Here is a 14697-nt window from a genome sequence, read left to right on the forward strand (position 1 = left end):
AAAGCAACTAAGACTGACAAAACCATAAAATATAGTAAAGATCAGCAGGGTTGTAAAAAAGGGGTCGAGGGGTGGCACCCAGCTGGGGGACGAACTCAAATTTAGCAGACACTGTAGAATCAGCTTAATTCAGATCTTTTACAACTTGCAAACTTGTAAGAAATGTGTAGATAAAGTTTGCCTGATCCTCAATAAATGAATATTGCACGGTAATTATGTTTGCCATTACTGAGACTTGCAGTGCTTTGGATGTCCTGCTTTGTACACAACTGACTACTGATATACATTAACCTTTAAAGATTGTAATTCAGGAAGTCTCTTCTCATCTTTGTAGTGCCATATTTAAACTCAAATGTCAGATGTAGGTGCCTTATAATGCAGTCACACCTTCTGCTGATGCTATCTGCTGTTAGACAATGTTAAACACAAGTAAAAAAATAATTATATATATATATATATATATATATATATATATATATATATATATATATATATATATATATATATATGTGTGTGTGTGTGTGTTTAAATTTAAGAGAGAATGTTGAAAAGTTTCCTATTTTGGGTGTCACTTGGCATTAAATCTGAAAGTTGCATTCATCTCAATGTCATAATGGGTGTACCCACATTTTCCTGTGCTAATCAAGCCATAGGCCGTTGGATCAACTTTCAAATTTGTCTGACTGATTTAACCATAGAGCATTTAACACACTTCATCACCAGCAGAGAATAGATATGTAGACATGCTAAAAGATGAAAAACAAGTACCAGCAACAACATTTTATTTTTTTTCTTCTTTATTTTCATAAACCTTGATGAAGTGAACATCATAGATATCCTTATACTTTAAAAAATAATTAGTAGTTGTGCAGGAGCCACAGAATGATCTTGTAAAGATGATGGGTCTGGTAGAAGAAAAGTGCTTTTTGCTCTGAATGGTAACATACACCCCTGAACAGAAAAGGAGAATGTATAATCAAACCCATGTATCTTGGCTGCCGTCCAGTGAATGACTTTTCTCCTGTAGATTAGCATATGTGCCAACCGAGAGAGCTCTGATGAACTGTTATCCGAGTAACTTTGTCCCTTCCCCTCTGCTCGATGCATACAGACTGACATGGATTTTCAAATAAACTGGGTTTCCAGTTGTACAGGTCAGATTGTTCCTATAAGGCCACTTTTCAAGGATTCTAATGTGACAGACTACAAATAATATGCATAATCACACCATTCTTTTTCTCTCTTCTTTTAGAGTTATTGAATAATTAAAGCAAATGAGAATTGTGCAAATATTGAGGAAAAAGGTTTCAGGGTGTGCATATACAGATTTTTTAATGGATTGACAATTTTTTTTTACATGTTAGTAGATGCCACGATTAGATTATCATGAACTTACATTTCAGAATGGACTGGGTGTCACTTATTAGTTATACAGAAAGGAATGCAGAGTTAACATTGTATCAAATAGTCAACTTGCCATGGCACAGTCTATAATAGCAAGTCTTTATCAAGCACTCTTTACGTTGGTGGCATCTCATCTCCATCTGAAAAATATGAGGATTCTGAATAATCTTCAGAGTATTGATTATCTGAATAACTTGTTTTCCCATTAGGTGTTGTACCAATAAATGATATCATTAAAAAAAAAATTGTTTAATATTGTTATTTGTTTTGTATGCACTAAAAGTGCAGGATTCCTCTTTCCAGGTTGGGCAGTAGTGCAAGAGGCCTGCTGAATGAATGCACAGGAAAAAAGAGGGGTTGAACTCTTTTGGGGAAGGTGAGGGGATCATTACACCAATCAAAGTTGGCTTCATCCACGAGCGCGATAATTTATTTCTTAAAAGAGCAGATGTTTGCCAGATGAACCGTAAGCAAGGATAAATATGCATTTCTCATATCTAGTAATGTCAACCTATTTGAATTAGTCCAATGGCAAGATCAAAAGTCTTTCTAGCTCACTTTCGCTCACATACACAATTAACCAGACATACATTTTCTTATCAGTTCCAGCTGATTTATTCGTGTCAGATACAGACTTCAGCATGACATGTAACTCATTTCCTTTGCTACAAAACGCAGATGGTCCATTTTGAGAGTATATTGCACAAAAATAATGAAAAACAAATGTGCCATTAAGATAATAAAAAAAAAATGCAAAACAAAATCCAGTTTTACACCTGCTATTTGGGACCCATTCACACAGATATACATATACTCCTAACTTTACTATATTACACAACATATACAATCTTCAATCTAGTACCAGACATGAGGTCCATGTATGCGTTCCCCCAATTCCACTGTACATCTCCCTATAAAAACACTTCAGATTTACAGCTGTACATTTGCGTAAAATCATAACCAGGCATTTAAATGCAAGTTGACTTCTCAGTGTAATGCTTGCATGCTTTTACAAATGAAACCAGGTTGAAGTGCCTGAAGAAACCTCACTTAAAAGCACAGTAAGAACATTCCCTTTAACTGTACAAAAATATGCCAGAAAATATTTTACTTTTTCTAAAAAGATGAGGTATGTTGTTGGTTATGTATCAAAATGCTTCCTGCCATACCTGTGTTCTAGAGCAATTGTCTACTTAAATATTCCCATACATGGGGAGGAAACGGAACCGGTAAAAAAAACAAAAAAAAAACAAAAAAACAACCACATTTGTAGCATACAGAGTTTACATAAGACCTCGGAAAAAGTTGCATCCTGAACAGTGTTTCAGAACTGCCTCTGTTCGGTCCAGCAGCCGTTTGCCAGCTTCCTGTGGAGATATGAGTGGGATGGGAATGCATAGTTTAGATTTTACATTTTGCGCTCCATCTAAATGCAAGCAGTTTCACTGCAACCCCACAGAATAACCACATACAACCCCGTCACTTTTTTTGCTACGTTACCAGTCAGTCTCATAATAACGTAAGATCCGCTGTCTTTACGCAGAACCAGGAAAAACCACAGAGACAAAAAAAATAACCTGAAGATGCGTGATGCCTTCGTTAGCCGGAGGACACCGAGAGTTTGCTCGTTAGTACGTGAAAACCAGATCTGAAAAGTTCGCCTCGAGCCAGTCCCCCGCGATCATCTCACTGAGCTCAGGAGTGCAATAGTCCGGGAACTCAAAGTGAGAACCGAGGCTGCCCTCGCTGAACGAGTCCAAATCTTTATCCACCAGAGAGAGACAAAGGTTTCCTGAAGTGTTTCCCAGGTCCGCTACGTGAGAGCCCGCCGCTAAGTTTAAACTGAAGTCCACCAGCAAGTCGTCGGAGTCCTCGCTGGAGCTGCTGGACGAAGAGGAAATGGACCTGAAAGAGGATGCTGGTGAGACCAAGGCAGGGTACGCTGCGCTCTGCTTGGTAATGTTCTTGAAGTTGTAAAACAGTCTGCTGCCGCTCGTGTGCGTGGTCTCCTCGTACATGCTCGCGCCGTCCGACTCGGCGGCGGAACTCAGAGTGGGGCTCGCCGGGACGTTGTGCAGTCTGACGTACTCCTCGTCTTCGTAGTCATCCTCCTCCTCGTCAGCATCATCGTCGTCATTTTCATCATCAGTAAGTTCCCTTTTAATAGACTGGGTCACTTTTACGTTTGTGAAAACATAGTTGAATCTACAGTCTTGTGAGGGGGCTCTCGCTCTGATGTGTACCGGTTTGCTCGGCTTGAGTTTCGTGCACTTCTTCGCTGCGGCTTTGACCATTTTGCGGATCTTCTCCGGCGACTGCACCGCAGGTTTTGAAGAACCATCGACCTTTGGCTTCTTCTTGGGTCTGTATTTGTAGTCGGGGTAGTCAGCCATGTGTTGGAGACGCAGCCGCTCGGCTTCCCGGATAAAAGGAATCTTTTCACTGTCCTTCAGCATTTTCCAGCGCTTTCCAAGCCTTTTGGAAATCTCTGCATTGTGCATGTCCGGCGACTGCTCCATGATTTTTCTCCTCTCAATTTTGGACCACACCATAAAAGCGTTCATGGGTCGTTTAATGTGGCCGGTGGCTGTCTTGCACCAGTCCGGTTTCGGCGGCACCGGGCTGCAAGACATCAGCTCGTTCTCCTCCGTATCTGTGGTCTCCCGCGACAAGCTGCTTTCCGTTTGCAGCACCATGTTCCCTCTTGCGTTCACAGTTTGAGAAAGTTCAAAGCTACTTTCCCCCTCAGTACACTCACAGCTGCTGCGCTCTCTTGTCAAACCTCTTTTAAAAATTGCCGTCTGTCTTCTTAACTAGTTCCTAGGTTTCTCATATTGATTACGTCACATATAATTATCCAATAGCTGCCTTGACTCCGCCCACAAGCCGTCAGTCACTCGTTGTTAACCCTTTGCGTGCGCGCGACTCTGGGTGGGATTTTCTTTATGTCTGGACTTGGTGCGCGAGACGAGCATATTGAATGAACATAAGTCCTGTCAGTGCGAGACACCAGGGCATAGATTAAGTGAAAGGACAAACATTCAGTGTTCTTGCTGTATTTGCTAAATTAGTGCATACACTTTCTCCCATTTTAGAATAAATGCAAAACGACATGTCTTGTGAAGCAATTTGAAGAAACTGCGGGTGGCGCTTCAACACTACCGGACAACCACAGTCTTCATTGACAGTGAACCAAGTGTTGGTGTTGATTATACCCCACTGTCCCACTTTTTCTATTATTTAAGGAAATGTGGATTATTGCTCTAAAGTGTGAGTGCATGGCAGAATAATATTTTTTTATGTACAACCCACACGCCTTGACCTACATTTAGTTTGCATATTTGTCTTTAGTTTAGTGTCCAGAGAGCAGTCAGGAGAGGGAATGCGAAGATTTGCTGTGTCAAGGAGGTGAGCATCTCTCTCTCTCTCTCACTGCAGACCACTACAGCTTTGGCTGATGGCCAGCTCCTTTTCTGATAAACCTCTCTAGCGTTCTCTTTTTTTCTGCTTCCCCTAGAGGGCAATCATTTACCCCTTTGAATCAGTCCTGCCCTGCCCCCACCAATCACCGCCTCCCACACCAGACTCATACAGTGACACATTAGAAATGCAGTGAGAGGATTTTGCCCAGGCTGCTGTCTCCCTCAGCATTGGCAATTTTGCATTGAGATATTGAGATATATCTTAAGATTAATTTTCGAAGGCAGCGTCACCCCCTCCCGCCTCACACACACACACATACAACATCTTCCTGCTGAGGTGGCTGCATCAGAGGCGGCCTCAGGATGACAGAAATGGACGTAAAATGTATATGGTAACACTTTACAATAAGTTTCCATTCGTTAATATTAGTTAATGCATTAGGTATCACAAATAAACAATATGTTTTTTTTACAGCATTTATTAATCTTTGTTAATGTTAGTTAATACAATTGTTAATTGTTATTTCATGTTAGTTCATAGTTATTAACTGATGTTAACATTTACAACTTTTTATTTTAAAATGTATTATAATACGTTGAAATTACCATTAACCAAGATTAATTAATACTGTAAAAGTATTGTAAAATCTTACCTGTTATATTAATATATTTTAACTTTAAAATAAAGTAGGCCCATAAAGTTAACATGGATAGGTTGTGACCTATTTCTGGTGGATCTGGTGGTATATTTGACAAAGCCTTAGAGTTAAAAGGTTGAGAACCACCGATTTAGCTGACACTTTTATCGAAAGCAACTTTCAAGTGTAAGCTTCAACTGCAACAATTTCCATAAGTACCAATGAACTACAATGCTAGAACAGAAGTATAAGTACAAAACATTTTTGTGTGCAAAAGGACTAGATAGTCAGTCAAGTGCTGCTAGAATAGGTGTGCCTTCAGCCATTGTTTTTTTTTGTTTTAAGATTGCTTCAAACCATAATAATACCCTCCTGCTCTCAGATCAGCGGTACATTACATTAAATTACATGAGGCATTTACAGTGGTAAAATGGGCCTTTCTGAGAGAAGATGATTTATGGGGCTTTTCCACTGCATGGTACAACTCGACTCTGCTCTGCTCACTTTTTTGTGGTTTTCCACTGTGGATAGTACCTGGTACATGGTACTTTTTTAAGTACCACCTCGGTTGAGGTTCCAAACGAGCCGAGCCGATACTAAATGTGATGTCAGAACCCTGAAGATCACTGATTCGTCAAAGCCTGGACTCAGCGACGACATTGTTGGAGGATGGTATGTTAAATCTATATTTTGCTTGAAAGCTTCACTTTATTTAGTTGACCAGCTACTGCTTGCTTCTAAAACAATAAGGCCAATTTAACTGTTAAACTTGTGTAAAATCACCTTGCAACAACTGCTTTATGCAGCACAATGAGCTAGTAGCTTAGAGCCAGCGGTCGTGTTATTGTTTATGTTCAGTGATGTTTGTGTCATGTTTAAGATGATGTCACGGCAGTAGAGGTGGCGCAACTATGATGATCAGCCTATAATCCCAACCACATTGAGGCGGCACTAAACTGCAGTTGAAAAGAAAGCTCAGAAAAGTAAAGCGAGTAGAGTCAAATTGAACTGAACCGTAACGTGCAGTGGAAAAGTGCCAATAGAGAGCAAAAGAAGAGCACACCAGAATGAAATGACTAATCTCCTCCATTGTGTTTATCTTCCATAGACTAGGAGCTGCCACTTACACACTGGAGAAGTGCTAAAGCAATGGATCGATAGACAGTCCTGACTAGGAGCTATCTGATATTGAAGATGAAGGAATGTATTCCTTCTGAATGGCCCCTAGACAGGCTTGTTCAATATACCTTCAATCTCAACAGCATACAAAAGGCCAAAATCAGATTAGGCAACTGCTGGGCTTAAGGGACACTTGCAACATGTGGAGTGCCACAATCACATAAATTAGTTAACAGGGCTAGCGTCCTGGCCATTGATTGGGAACGTGATGGCTAGCTTTGGTCTTAGTGGCCATAGCTTACCTAATGGCTGCCGTTAGATGTGTGGACTGAAAGAACTGTTAAGTAGGTGTTGAAATGGGGTGTCGTGATTGTTCTGTAACACTTTGTGTTTTTGTCTTGCAAAGCTGTTTAAGTTGGATGGAAATATTTGGGCTAAATAAATTAGATTTTCTTCACTGTTGGTTAAAAAATTATTTGTGTTTAAAGGAATGTTCAAGGTTCAATCCAAGTTAAGCTTAATTGCCAGCATTTGTGGCATAATGTTGATTACCATAAACATTATTTTTAAATCGTCCCTCAATTTTATATATATATATATATATATATATATATATATATATATATATATATATATATATATATATATAATATATATATAAAGAGAAGCAAAAATTGCAGTTACAGGAAGGCACTTACAATGGAAGTGAATACGACCAGACCATAAACGCTAAAATACACAGTTTAAAAAGTAGACGTAAACATTTAGTGTGATAAAATCAGGGACTTACCTGTGTTATGGCCTTTACCAGATTACAAGTGTTCTGTCACCATTAGGGATGCACCGATCCGATACCTGGATCGGTATCGGCTCCGATACTGAAGCTTTTAGACGGATCCGATACTGTGTGTTAGTCATGTTCGTTACTGTCAAGCTCCAAAAATGTACATAAAAGAACCATTATAGCAGTTCATATGACTCGTGCATTTTATTCAAAGCCGCATGAAGATGTGCGATAGCTCTGTGAATCACAAAAGGCTGTGTAATATATAAGTAAATATATAAAATGCATGCGCAGCTCCAATGTGTCAGTGAATGGCGCTGCTCTGTTTACACACACACTCACGGCTACCAGAATTTGAATAAGAATCTAATTAAACTACTGTTAAATTGACTACAAAAATTCACACTTACAGGACTTCCCGGAGAGTTCAGAATGTCAAAATAAAACCGTGGGGGTTTAAAAGTTAAAGGTGCACAATTGAGATAAATTACTATATACACAACAATTAGTTCCGGTCCTCGAATTCCATGAGCACTGATGGTCTGACACTATCAGCAATCCGACGCTTCACTGTGTGTGTATCACTTCGCTTGTGTTAAGAGCTTCTATTTGTCTTTTTTTTACATTACATATGTTAGCCAGCAGGTGGTGGCAAAAGATAACTTTTGTGTGTAATATGAGCCAGTTAGGTGACGTGAAGTGAATCTGCATCTTGGATTTACATAAAAACAGCTCTTCATGATTGCTTGTATTAATACTAATAAAGCTAGGAAATAGCTTTAAATGGCTTTAAATGAACAACTTCAGCATTATGGCTCATCACAGCCATAATGCTGTGTAATATTGAGAGACACAAGAGACTGATTAATTACACAATAGCTGTTTAAAATGGTGGAGGACATTGCAGTTTCTATAGTGATTGACTCTTGATACTATTTCTGAAGTGGCATTTTTTAATACTAATGAAGGCTTGGACGCATCATTTGTTTTGAACCAGCAACGGCAGATACTTATCTGAAAGTAGTTTCAAGCACAAATGTGTTTTTATGACTATATTCAGTTTTTCCCAATTTTTTTTAATTTACTTGTTCATTGATCTGTTGGATTTCAGCAATATCACACTCCCATTCGCGCTATATGGCCCTAAATCAACACTGCTGTGATTACCTACGGCACTCGGCCTGTGGCTGAATCACAGCAGTGCTGATGTAGGGCCATATAGCACGAATGCGAGAGTGATATTGCTTAAATTTTACTATTATAATACATCATTATTATATTATAATTTGTTGAATGGGTTCCAAAAAATAACTGTGTGAATGAAAAGTGAGCTGATATCTTACATCTAAATTGAACAAAAAAAGAGATTTGTATCCTTTAAAAATTTCAAAAGTTGAAATCATTTTGCATAATTTTTTAATTTTTTTAAAACAGCTTCTTTTCTACTGATGACTTATACTGGAATTACTGTTAATTTTGCTGCTACGTTATCCAGTATACCAGTTAATAATACATTGTTTCTGAGAGGTTCCTGGAAGATGGCGACCGATTAGGCAACACGGTCTAGAGCTCTGAATCTTTTTCAGCTAATTTAGTCTTTCGTGTGGTCTCAAAAGACTATAGAGTTCCTGATATGAACATCGATGATTATTTCAAGAAAAGTACTGACAACATGCCAAAACCGAGGGGAAAGAAGACCGATGGAGGCGGTGAAATCCACACCAATCAAGAAATTAGCGGCGATGATGCTAATATTAGTTCTTGCCCCACGGCAGTGACATCTGATGCTAACAACATCATACACGCTCTCACAGCGGTCATAGACAGTAAATTATCCGGAGTCACGGAACAAATTGAGAAATTGGAGGCGTCCGTGACACAGACGATGGATAAAAAAATAGCTGACGTAACGCAAATGATTGAAACGAGGCTGGCCTCTGTGCTGGAAGCCGTTGCCAACCGTGGTACTGAGATACAGGCCCTGACTGCGAGAATGGATACCGCAGACATGCAAATGGAAGCCATAGACCAAACTGCAGCTGCATCCAAAGCCAAAATCTTAACTTTGGAAAAACAAATCAAACAACTAAAAGAACGCACTGATCAGCTGGAGAATCACTCCCGCAGATGTAACGTCAGAATACTGGGAATAACAGAGCGCGAAGAAGGGACAAACGCGGTGAAATACCTTGAGAGGTGGATCCCCGAGCACCTTCATCTGGACACCGTAGACGGCAGGATCATCCTGGACCGTGCCCATCGCGCTCTGGGTCCGATGCCGCCAACCGGACAGAGACCACGTCCCTTCATTGTCAAATTTCACTATTACTCTGATAAAGTCCGGGTAATGGAAGCTGCACGCAGACACCATCAGAATGAGACCCCGCGTCAACAGAGGATCCTCTTCTTTAACGACTACTCAGCGGAGATCGTCCGTAAACGAAAAGCTTACGATGGTGTGAAAGCTCAGCTCCGGGAGTTGAAAGTGGAATACGCGTTGTTATATCCAGACATCTTGAGGGTGAACACCGACGGAGGATACCGGCGCTTCTCAACCCCGGGTGAGGCTGGGGTATATGTTCGCTCTTTGGAGATGGCTTGTGCCCTACCTTCGCCACAAAAAGTTTGATGAACAGCTATTGGATGAAAGGTTGAACCTCTATAATACGTGTTTGCAAGAGGTTGTTATCTCATAAGTTCAGGGCTCTTTTAGAAGGAAGAATATGTTTTCAGACCACACGAAATATATGAAATATACGACAGAGCTGCTCTATTATAGGCCAGAGATAGTGGAAGCAGTCATCTACGGGACTCTGCCTACTTTGAACACAGCTCTGCTTTGGCACTGCCAGTTCTTTTTCGTGCAGTGCTTTGCTTTTTTCTTTTTATGGTTGTTTTGAATTAGTTCTCTCTTCATTGTGTTTCGTTTGTGTTCGAGCTGTTTGTAGCTCAGCTCCCCTCTCTCTCCATATAAATGTTAGCCCAATGTCGACAAAGATATTACTTACTCAGTCTAATTTAATCTTGTTTATTTTATTTTTTCTTAATTGTTTTAAATGAATGATGGCCAAAACAGGATATATAAATTGCATATCACTAAATGTGAAAGGAATTAATAATCCTACTAAAAGGAAAAAAATAATAACCTATTTAAAAAAGCAAAAGACAGACATTGCATTCATCCAAGAAACACATCTTACTGACATTGAGCATACAAAATTGAAACGTGACTGGATTGGTAAAGTTTATTACTCCTCGTTTTCTTCAAGTGCTAGAGGTGTAGCGTTGCTCATAAACAAAAACCTTAGATTTCAATTAAATACAGTACAAAAGGATACCTCAGGTAGATTTATATTAGTTGACTGTATAATTAACAGGAACAGGTTGACACTGGCATCTATATACGGTCCTAATATAGATGATCCAACTTTCTTTAATAAATTAACCATGAAACTGGCGCCTGCAGAGGGTCATTGTATCCTGGGAGGAGATTTTAATCTTGTGCTGAACCCTTCATTAGATCGTTCAGCCCCCAAGAACACTACTTTGTCAAAATCCGCAACAGCACTGTATCAAGGCATGAATGAACTTGGGTTAAAAGATGTGTGGAGACTACTAAATCCGGGTAAAAAGGAGTTCTCTTTCTACTCTAATGTTCACAATACATACTCTAGAATTGATCTGTTTTTGACCTCACAAACACTACTGCCCCACATTAAAACATGTCTTTATTTGGCTGCAACCTTATCAGACCACAATGCTTTAAGGATGGAAGTGTCTATGCCACAGGAAGGCCCTGCCTCCCATAGATGGAGATTTAAAACATTCCTACTTAAAGATCCCGATTTTGTAAAATACATGAACGACAAATTAGATATATATTTGGAGACTAACTTAAATACTGCGTCTCACTCAGCTGTTTGGGAAACACTTAAGGCATATATGAGAGGTCATATTATTTCATATGTATCCCATAAAAATAAACAAAAGAGAGACCAACTATCGCAACTAGAGAATGAAATAAAAATACTTGAAATCCAACATGCCCAAACCAAACAATCCGAAACCCTTAGTGCATTAAAACAAAAACAGACTTTGTATGACAATCTTTGCACCAGTAAAGTTGAAGCAGCCATGGCGAGGACTAAATATCATTACTATGAGTATGGTAACAAAACTAGCAAGTTGCTTGCATGGCAGCTAAAGCAAGAAGATACAGAAAAATACATACAATGCATCAAAACTGATGATGACCGGTACTTAGAAGGCTCTAAGGACATAAACTTGGAATTCAAAAAATATTATGAAACGTTATATAAAACAGAGCAGTCAACGGAAATTGATATTAAAGACTTCCTTAATAAATTAGCAATGCCTAAACTTACAGTTACAGACAGGAATCTATTAGATGAAGCGATATTAGAAGAAGAGGTTCACCGAACGATCAAGTCCTTACAAAACAATAGAGCCCCAGGACCTGATGGGTATCCAATTGAATACTTCAAAACTTTTTCAGAAAAAATATTAACACCGCTAACAAACATGATTAGAGAAGCATTCCAAAAAAAACACTCCCAAAAACATTGGAGTTGGCAACCATAACGCTACTCCCAAAACCTGGAAAGGATCCACAAAAGTGCAGTAATTATAGACCCCTCAGCCTCCTTAACTCTGACTATAAAATTTTATCGAAAATCATCGCACGACGCTTAGAGATAGTGGTTCCAAAAATTATTAATACAGACCAAACGGGTTTTATCAAGAACAGACAAGGTGCAGACAATGTTAGGCGGCTATTTCATATTATAGAACACACAAAAAAAACAGGACTACCCTGCCGTGATCGTCTCTATGGACGCCGAGAAGGCGTTCGACAGGATAGAACCAAGCTTCCTCCTTGAGACCATGAGGGCCATGAATTTTGGTGAAAATTTTCTGGGTTTTATCAGGACCCTATTCGTCGCCCCCAGATCGCAAATCCTAACAAATGGGGTTCTGTCGGACGCCTTCTCCTTATCGCGTGGCTGTCGTCAGGGTTGCCCTTCCTCTCCCGTGCTCTTCTCAATTGCAATAGAACCACTGGCTATTGCCCTGCGATCAGATATATCCATCACCGGCATAAAAATTGGAACGGAAGAGCATAAACTCGCACTCTATGCAGACGACTTATTAGTATTTATATCTCAACCTATCACATCATTTCCCTCGTTATTGACTAATCTCAAAAAATATAGTGCTGTATCGGGATACAAAATTAATTACTCTAAAAGTGAAGCTTTCCCAATCAACATGACAAATCATCACATAAGTCTGCTTCCAGTTCGATTTAAATGGTGTACAGAGGCCTTCAAATACTTGGGAATCACTATCTGTAGCACTTGTGACAAAATATATGAAGAAAACTACACCTCATTGCTTTCTAAATCTAAAAAAGAGTTACTGAGATGGATGGACCTCCCCCTATCACTGATTGGCAGGATTAATACAATAAAAATGAATCTATTACCCAAATTTATTTATTTATTCCAGTGTATACCTCTGAAGGTTCCTATGTCTTTTTTCAAGGAATTAGATAAATCACTTACTTCCTTCCTGTGGCACAACAAAACTCCGAGAGTCAAACTCCTTACATTACAGGCACCTTATTCCAAAGGGGGCTTGAATCTTCCAAATTTTAAATTGTATTATATGGCTGCACAACTTCGTGCTCTGTGGATGTGGTTTCACTGCAGAGCAGATGAAGTAAAATGGATATCAATCGAACAATATGAATTACAGGATATTCCATTAACAATCGTACCATTTTTGGAATCTAAAAAGAAACTAAAAATAATCACTCAAAACCCAATAATCTCTGCTACATTTAACGCCTGGCAGCAATTACATATATCAGTCGGACAAAATATAAAATTATTGGTAAATTCACCTCTCACGAACAATCCCAACATCCCAGCAGCCTTATCGGATGGAATTTTACAAAACTGGACGAGAAAAGGAGTAAAATTAGTTAGTGACCTTTATACTAATAATGTCTTTTTAAGTTTCAGTCAAATGTCAGAAACTTATGATATAGATAAACGTAACTTTTTCAAATATTTACAAATTAGAAGCTGGATCAAGAGTCAAACTAAAGAGAGTTTCCCACACAGACCTGAGGAATCTTTGCTTGAAAAATGCATTTTTAACTCCAAACGCAATAGAATTAAAGGTTTAATATCTACGGTGTATAAAACCACTATTGAAAACTTACCGGCTTATGCCAGATATACAAACAAAACAAGGTGGGAATCAGATCTTGGATGTACTTACACAGAGGAGAATTGGAACAGATTATTGGAATTGGCACAAACAAAATTGGTGTCTTCTAAACACAGACAAATTCAATTCAATATTTACCATAGAACATATTTTACGCCATACAGGTTAAGTAAATTAGGAAATGACATCTCTGATCAATGTCAAAGATGCACCATCTCTGTCGGAACTCTTGCCCACATGCTATGGAGTTGTACCCGTTTGAAGCCATACTGGTCTCACATCATCACAGTAACCTCTCGGGTTTGTGGACAGGATCTGGATTCCGACCCTAGGATCTGGTTGTTGGGGATGTAACCTTATTGAAGATGAACTCTAACATGAAACATTTTGTGCTACTAGCAGCAACGGCTGCCAAGATGTGTATCCTGAAGGATTGGAAGAGTGCCACCCCCAGCCAAAAACACTGGGCTAATGAGCTCCTGTCGTACTGCACCCCAGAAAAAATTCTACATTCTATTCGAGGAAAACTAGATGTCTTTGAACTGATTTGGACTCCTTTTTGAACACCCTGACCCAACTTGACATGGCCACAGACTAGACGTATTCCTATGCTTATTACTGTTTATTTCTATTTTCATGATTATATAATATCTTGCCTTGTGGAGAGAGAGCTGTGTGTTTATTTATTTTTATTTTATTTTTTCTTTATATTTTTTATTTTGTGTTTTGTAAAATGTTAAAACTATAAATAAAATATTAAAAAAAAAAAAAAAAAAAATAATACATTGTTTCTTAGAGGTTTGTGTTTCTTTACATATTAAAGAGTACACCCAATTAGTTCCACACAACAATGTAAAGATATTCTAAACTGATTAGGCAAAAAAATAACACTGGTATCGGATCGGGATCGGTATCAGTCAATACAGAGATTTCCAATATCGGAATCGGAAGAGAAAAAGTGGTATCGGTGCATCCCTAGACGCCATGACAACAAATTTGTAAATTGGATATAAGTTTACACAGTCAATGTTAATAAGCAATTTTATCACACTAAAATGATGTTAGCACATAA

At 38.9% G+C, this 14697-nt stretch overlaps 1 protein-coding gene across 1 annotated transcript; it reads right to left on the reverse strand.

Annotated features, from left to right (window-relative positions):
• Positions 1 to 830: 830 nt before the first annotated feature.
• LOC127624392 (transcription factor SOX-11-like) lies at positions 831 to 4198 on the reverse strand. Its single transcript, XM_052099199.1, has 2 exons — positions 2982 to 4198; positions 831 to 2771 (listed from the first exon to the last, which is right to left on the reverse strand). Exon 1 carries the CDS (start codon positions 4098 to 4100, stop codon positions 3033 to 3035), a length of 1068 nt encoding a protein of 355 aa, XP_051955159.1. The 5' UTR covers positions 4101 to 4198; the 3' UTR covers positions 831 to 2771; positions 2982 to 3032.
• Between the last annotated feature and the right edge of the window lie 10499 nt (positions 4199 to 14697).

Source organism: Xyrauchen texanus, chromosome 30, assembly GCF_025860055.1.
Source record: "Xyrauchen texanus isolate HMW12.3.18 chromosome 30, RBS_HiC_50CHRs, whole genome shotgun sequence".
In the NCBI taxonomy this organism is placed as follows: domain Eukaryota; kingdom Metazoa; phylum Chordata; class Actinopteri; order Cypriniformes; family Catostomidae; genus Xyrauchen; species Xyrauchen texanus.